General features: G+C 49.0%; 2 protein-coding genes across 5 annotated transcripts in view; one reads left to right on the top strand and one right to left on the bottom strand.

Annotated features, from left to right (window-relative positions):
• The window catches only part of DDAH1 (dimethylarginine dimethylaminohydrolase 1), a 259,984-nt gene extending 258,803 nt beyond the window's left edge, over nucleotides 1-1,181 (bottom strand). Inside the window, exon 1 of one of the 2 annotated variants that reach the window (XM_011956104.1) lies at nucleotides 800-1,181. Coding sequence is in view for 1 of the 2 variants with exons in the window: in XM_011956102.1 (XP_011811492.1) it covers nucleotides 800-817 (18 nt within the window). In the remaining variant the exon portion in view is untranslated. The remainder of the gene's footprint in view (nucleotides 1-799) is intronic. The other variant, XM_011956102.1, reaches the window with a different exon arrangement.
• Nucleotides 1,182-3,470: 2,289 nt separating this feature from the next.
• Nucleotides 3,471-6,460, top strand: CYR61 (cysteine-rich, angiogenic inducer, 61). Of its 3 annotated transcripts, XM_011956099.1 has the most exons (5): nucleotides 3,471-3,770; nucleotides 4,116-4,329; nucleotides 4,679-5,035; nucleotides 5,169-5,377; nucleotides 5,493-6,460. In XM_011956099.1, exons 1-5 carry the CDS (start codon nucleotides 3,708-3,710, stop codon nucleotides 5,793-5,795), a joined length of 1,146 nt encoding a protein of 381 aa, XP_011811489.1. In that variant the 5' UTR covers nucleotides 3,471-3,707; the 3' UTR covers nucleotides 5,796-6,460. The 3 variants fall into 3 exon arrangements, with proteins under 3 accessions (XP_011811489.1, XP_011811488.1, XP_011811487.1); XM_011956098.1 differs by having other exon boundaries at nucleotides 3,471-4,329; nucleotides 5,496-6,460; XM_011956097.1 differs by having other exon boundaries at nucleotides 3,471-4,329.
• Nucleotides 6,461-7,306: the final 846 nt, after the last annotated feature.

The following is a 7,306-nucleotide window of genomic DNA, read 5'->3' as shown; positions in this document are numbered from 1 at the left end:
CGGATGCCTCGAGTCCGGCGCCCTCCCGCCGTGCGGACCCTGTCCGCTCCCTTCGCAGGGGTCCCAGAGCCGACCGCCCTCTCTGCGCGTCGGCCACCCAGTTCCTGCCGCCGCCACCAGGATCCTAGCTTCCTGGGGAGCTCCGGGCTATCATGCCAAGGGGATGGGGGCGGGGAAAGGGTGGAGGAGAGAAATGGGATGGTACGGGGGCGCCACTTTAAAGCTGGTCTTTTGCAGACACCATAAGTTCTGTTCATTAAGGTGGCCATGAAGAGTGAAGTTGTGAGACTGGGTGTGCAGGCGAGTATCTCTGAAGACACACACACACACCCCTACTACAGGCACTCCGGTCGTCCAGGGCAGTGGTTCTCAGGGTGTGATCTCCGGACCAGCATCATCACCATCACCTGGGGACTTGTTAGAACTGTAACTACTCTGGGGTAGGACCCAGGAACCATTAACTAGCCCTCCAGGTGACTCTGATGCACTCTAGTCTGAGAGCCTTCCTAGGGCTAGGAAACCGGAGTCGCCAGATTTACCGTTATTATTCTCGGTTGCCGCCAGACAGTGAGCCCTTCATTAGGTAACCTAAAATTCCCTGGCAACAGCGGGTGAGAGACGTCCCCATCGCTCAGCCCGTAGCCAGGAGCTGCAGAAGACAAGCAGCCCGTTCTCCGTGGATTGCAACCCAAGGAAACAAGGCAGCCCGTTTATTTCCTCCTGGGGCACCCGTATGGGGAGGGTGAAGGAGAAACTAGCAAAAGAGCCATACAGAATTAGCACCCGAAGCAACACTTACCCATAAACATTTGCACATTTCGCCTCCTGTCCGTCAACTTGAACTGATCTGCAGCTCCCAGCGGAGGCGGCGAGAAGGCGACCGGAGGCTTGGGTTTCTGGACGGTCTTTGGGCAGGACTTGAGGAGCCGCTGTCTCTTGCCTAATGTCGTCGATTACTAGCAGGCGCACCAGCACATGGTATATGGAGAGGCTGTGCACATAGGTTACTCTAGTGTCTCCCACTCCCACACCTCCTGGCCCTGTTGCTCCAACCTCCCACCCCCATCGCACAACACACTCCCTGCTTTAAATGGGCAGCTGACGGTAAGTTTCTCTAAATTTCTCCTCTGGGGCAAACTCATCCTCAGGATTCCCCAGTTGAAGACCAGAAACAAACCCACACACCCTTGTTAGAAAACTTTAATGTGACTTTAAAGGAATCTCTGGAATGGCTTGTGTTTGAACGCAGTGCGGCAGACTGGATCTCTGCCGTCCCCCATCCCCAACCTCCAATTAAGGTATATACGGCCAGTTGGATGATCCACCGTGCTTTTATTTTAAATCATGATAGACAGATTGCGTGAAAAACAAGGAATTCCAAAGAATTTCCTGCTCTGGGAAGAGAAGTTAAATCTATATTTAACAACATTTGAAGCTGTCAAGAATGCTCTGTGGTTGGATAACAGAGGCAGAAAAATGTTAAAAACGCAGGCTACTGCTATACCCAAATATGGAAATATTGTTACGTCTGGTGTCTGATTCACCATCTGGAAATACTTACAACCATGAAGTCAAATAGAAAAGACGCCACAACAGAAGCCAGGAACCCTCCTCTCCATTCTCTCTCTACCATCTCCCTCTGTTCAACACGTACTGTGGCTACACCCCTTCTCCCCGCTCCCGTCCCGCAATCACTTCATTAAGAAGGAAACAATAATGAAATGATAAGGCAGAAAAAACAATGTTTTGTAAACAATAATTGATGTATTAAACTGTGTACGTGTTGGGCCCAGACTTTCCTCACTGTATTTGCATAACACCTGACAATCCATTGTCTTGAAAAGTCTCCCAATCCTAACCCTCCATCAGAGCTTTAGAAATCCCACTCCCTCTAGCAAATGCTGCTTCCATTTATGAAAGGGCACTTTGGAATGAATGAAACTGAACTCCTTGCTGCAAGAGTTCTCTTCACTGGAGTGTGTTTTCGTCCTGACAGCTTCTCATTGTGCTTATCAGGAAAGTCAGCATTAGCACTAAGGGCCTTTTTAAACAAGACTGCTAAATTATGAAGTCTGAACAGCCCTAAACATTAAAAAGGATAAGTAGTTATCCTAGAGCATATGAGTCTCACATCACTTTTATTAAAATTATGCAAAAAGTTTTTGAAACTTGCAGGGTAAGTTTATCAATCACACTAACGGTATTGGTGATGTTCAAGTAAATTGTCTTGTGGTGGGGTCTTCTACTGAGTGTGTTGCAGGTAGAACAGGATCTTAAAATCTGCTGACATTTTTACTACAAAATATTACATCCTAAATCTCTTTTCTGTACTTGGAGAGAAAGGCATTACAATTCATTTAAAATGGGAGGCTTCCAGTGGTCCCTAGGAAAGGAGTGAAAAACCCTACAAAACGTCCAGCTTGAAGGAATCTGCTTTTCCCAGAGATTCATAGGGCATAATGGTACTGGAATCTGGTTTGGCCTTGCGGTCTTTGCAGGTGATGATTTCAGGCCAAAGCACTCCACGGTGGTCCCTGCACTTCTGGCTGACTGCTTGGTTAGCATAGCCTCCTGCCCGCGGAAGCAGGCGGGCAGGGCTTACCCAGTCTCCTGCATCCGTGAGGAAGTATAAGTCAGCCTCCCGGAGAACTCCCCGCGTTCGTTTCCTCTCGGACTTCCAACCCAGGCAGTGGGCTGGAACTAAAGTGGGAACCTCCAAAAACAAACAAGTACAACATATCCAAAAAAGGGGAGGGCTGGAGGAGTGGGGGAGACCTCTGCCTGGGAATTTGCCAGACGATGGGGAAGTTTCCCCCGGCACCACCCTCGCCTTTTCATTCATAAATGCCACTGTGGGTATTAATTTGCAATTCACTGAATTTTGCTAATAAACATCATGACAAAGCTTTGGGACTTGTTCTGAACACGCCTCTTTGAAGTCCACAAATATTACTGGCTCGGAGACACACTCCTCTTCCACGTTCTACTCTTTCAACAGATAACTTGCCTCTCACCTTCGCTGTAAACAAGCAAACAGCTCACTGCCTTCCCGGGTGAGGGCTTCCGTGCCCGGTCAACTCGCATCACCAAACAAAACGACTTTTGTTCTTCCCTCTCAGGTCCTCCCACCCACCCAGTCCAGGCAAAGTTCTGAACTGGCCCCCCTCTCTCCTCACGACCCTCCAACCACCATCACCACCATCACGCCCCAAAGAACCCTTCCCAACAGAAGTAATTTAAGGTGGAAAAAACGAACTGTTTTCTTGACGGGACACACACACACACACACACACACACACACACACACACACACACACACACAAAGGTGCAATGGAGCCAGGGGAGGCGCTTGGCAGCAGCCCGCGCCAACCAGCATTCCTGAGATGTTTGAGAATTCTGGAACGCGCAGACAGAGCCGACGTCACTGCAACACGCGGCGCCTCCGCCGGCCCATATAAAAGGCGGGCTCCGGGGCGCCTGGGCAGACCGCGAGAGAGCGCGCCCCTGAGCAGCGTCCGCGCCCTCCGCGTCTTCTCCGCCGGGACCTCGAGCGAAAGACCCCCGCCCGCCGCCCACCCCTCGCCTCCCTGCCCACTGGGTCCACCGCGCCGCCACCCCGACCCCGCTGCGCACGGCCTGGCCGCTGCGCACCAGCTTGTTGGCGTCTTCGTTGCCGCGCTCGCCCCGGGCTACTCCTGCGCGCCACAATGAGCTCCCGCATCGCCAGGGCGCTCGCCTTCGCGGTCACCCTTCTCCACCTGACCAGACTGGTGAGTTGGACTCTCCTTTTGCCACCGATTCCCCGTCCGCTCTCAGTCCCTTTCCCTGGACCCAGATTGCCCACAGCAATTTATGGAAAACATAAAATAAAAAGTTCGCGGCCGTTTGCGGGTAGCCGTTTCTTTAAGCACTCTCCTCCCTCCGAAGACGTGTCGGGACCTCTTGGTGGGAGCAGCCTCCCGGGGTGGCCCGGCTGGACGAAGTCAGAGGCTCCCCGTCGACAGGGTCGGAGACCCCCGTCCTTTCCTGCAGCAGCCGCGGCTCCCCTCCTGCGCACCGCGCCTCCCCTCCTGCGCACCGCGCCGCGTTTCACGCGTTTCTTCTCCCCCTTCCAGGCGCTCTCCACCTGCCCCGCCGCCTGCCACTGCCCCCTGGAGGCGCCCAAGTGCGCGCCGGGAGTTGGGCTGGTCCGGGACGGCTGCGGCTGCTGTAAGGTCTGCGCCAAGCAGCTCAACGAGGACTGCAGCAAAACGCAGCCCTGCGACCACACCAAGGGGCTGGAATGCAACTTCGGCGCCAGCTCCACCGCTCTGAAGGGGATCTGCAGAGGTAAGATGCTTGTGGTTTGGCCCCTTTAAAAAAAATACTAGTCCCCATAGTCCAGAAGTTTAGTAATTTTGAGACCATGTATGGTGATGCTTTGTTGTTGGTAGCTTGGCAGAAAGGCACATGATTTCAGCAGTCTGGAATGCAATTCAGTGTGTCTGGGCCCAACGAAAGCGCATACGGAAAAGTGATTCCTGACTAACTTATTGTTCTGGTCTAGAGTCTCCGGGGAATTGTAGGGAACTTTACCATAAATTGAATTTAACAGCAGAAAATATGTATGAGTTTCAGGCGGTGGTTTGGAATCTTAACTTTATCCCCTTCTACCTTTCTCTTTTGGTGATCTTTGCAGCTCAGTCAGAGGGCAGACCCTGTGAATATAACTCCAGAATCTACCAAAACGGGGAAAGTTTCCAGCCCAACTGTAAACATCAGTGCACATGTATTGATGGCGCCGTGGGCTGCATTCCTCTGTGTCCCCAAGAACTGTCTCTCCCCAACTTGGGCTGTCCCAACCCCCGGCTGGTCAAAGTTACCGGGCAGTGCTGCGAGGAGTGGGTCTGTGACGAGGATAGTGTCAAGGACCCCATGGACGACCAGGAGGGCCTCCTTGGCAAGGAGCTGGGATTCGATGCCTCGGAGGTGGAGTTGACGAGAAACAATGAATTGATTGCAGTTGGAAAAGGCAGCTCACTGAAGCGGCTCCCTGGTAAGTGGAGACTGAGCCCTTCAGACACTGTACTGAGATGCATTTCTGGTCTGAAGCTTTGTAGAAATGAGTACTTGAGCCTGTTTGTGTGGGTATGCCTCTGAGAAGTCTTCCCTCTTATTTCTCTCTCAAGTTTTTGGAATGGAGCCTCGCATCCTATACAACCCTTTACATGGCCAGAAATGTATTGTTCAAACAACTTCATGGTCCCAGTGCTCAAAGACCTGTGGAACTGGTATCTCCACACGAGTTACCAATGACAACCCCGAGTGCCGCCTTGTGAAAGAAACTCGGATTTGTGAGGTGCGGCCTTGTGGACAGCCAGTGTACAGCAGCCTGAAAGTAAGTTCCTTCAGGGATATGTAGACTGTTGCCTGGCAGGGGGGTGGGATGTGAATCTCTTTTTGAAGAAAGAGAAATATCACCCCTAACTTTTCTTCTCTCCTGTCTCTTACAGAAGGGCAAGAAATGCAGCAAGACCAAGAAATCCCCCGAACCAGTTAGGTTTACTTACGCTGGATGTTCGAGTGTGAAGAAATACCGGCCGAAGTACTGCGGTTCCTGCGTGGACGGCCGATGCTGCACGCCCCAGCTGACCAGGACTGTGAAGATGCGGTTCCGCTGCGAAGATGGGGAGACATTTTCCAAGAACGTCATGATGATCCAGTCCTGCAAATGCAACTACAACTGCCCGCATGCCAATGAAGCAGCATTTCCCTTCTACAGGCTGTTCAATGACATTCACAAATTTAGGGACTAAATGCTACTTGGGTTTCCAGGGCACACCTAGACAAACAAGGGAGAAGAGAGTCAGAATCAGAATCATGGAGAAAATGGGTGGGGGCGGTGTGGGTGATGGGACTCATTATAGAAGGGATTCCTTGCTCATTCTTGAGGAGCATTAAGGTATTTCAAAACTGCCAAGGGTGCTGGTGCAGATGGACACTAATGCAGCCACGATTGGAGAATACTTTGCTTCATAGTATTGGAGCACATGTTACTGCTTCATTTTGGAGCTTGTGGTGTTGATGACTTTCTGTTTTCTGTTTGTAAATTATTTGCTAAGCATATTTTCTCTAGGCTTTTTTCCTTTTGGGGTTCTACAGTCGTAAAAGGGATAATAAGATTAGTTGGACAGTATAAAGCTTTTATTCGTCCTTTGACAAAAGTAAATGGGAGGGCATTCCATGCCTTCCTGAAGGGGGACACTCCATGAGTGTCTGTGAGAGGCAGCTATCTGCGCTCTAAACTGCAAACAGAAATCAGGTGTTTTAAGACTGAATGTTTTTATTTATCAAAATGTAGCTTTTGGGAGGGAGGGGAAATGTAATACTGGAATAATTTGTAAATGATTTTAATTTTATATTCAGTGAAAAGATTTTATTTATGAAATTAACCATTTAATAAAGAAATATTTACCTAATATCTGAGTGCATGCTATTCAGTATTTTTAGAGGTGCTCCAAAGTCACTGGGAACAACCTAGCTCAAGTACTCAATTATTCAAACAGGACTTATTGGGATACAGCAGTGAATTAAGCTATTAAAATAAGATAACGATTGCTTTTATATCTTCAGTAAAGTCTTTGCATATAATGTTTAAAAAACATGTATTGAACATGACCTTGTATGAAGCACAAGAAAGATTCTGAAGCTAAATTTGTAATTTAAGAAAATAGCGCTGTATTTTCATCAGAATGTAAAGCCTAAGGGTCTCCATCACTCTGCGAGATGGCTATAATAATTTATTATTTTAATCACCAGGTTAGTGGGCATGTCACTTTAGTAGAGAAACCCTTTAATGAAAAGGGGTAGTCCATAACTCAGGCAGCCCACATCCAGATCCATGGGCTAGATTGAATATAATTAATGTATTCTAAAGACTCGCTTGTTTGTAACTTTATATTTTCCCAATACCATTCCTAAAAATTAGGAGAACTACTTAGAAATTTACCCTTGGCTGTTATCAGGAAAAATCTGAGTCTATAGGAGTCAGTTTGTTTTCACTAAATGAGCTTGAAGCATGACTTGTGCTAATCCTAATAAGCCAGTGATGAGGTAAACATGCTGTTAAATGCAAAGGAATGCAAGGAATTTCAAGTACTTTTCCAATAGCGTGAGGGCCAAGCTACCCCATCCCCCTTTCCTTTTTATAATATAAGTTATATTGATGGGGGAGGGAGCAGTTATGTAGAGTTGGTTATTCAGAAGGTCAAAGGTCCATAGCATTCCTGAAAGAAAGGGACCTAAATCATAGGTCTAGGAGAGGTTG

The sequence above is a fragment of the Colobus angolensis genome, unplaced genomic scaffold, assembly GCF_000951035.1.
Source record: "Colobus angolensis palliatus isolate OR3802 unplaced genomic scaffold, Cang.pa_1.0 Scaffold41, whole genome shotgun sequence".
Taxonomy (NCBI): Eukaryota; Metazoa; Chordata; class Mammalia; order Primates; family Cercopithecidae; genus Colobus; species Colobus angolensis.
This window is presented reverse-complemented; position numbering and strand designations above follow the sequence as displayed.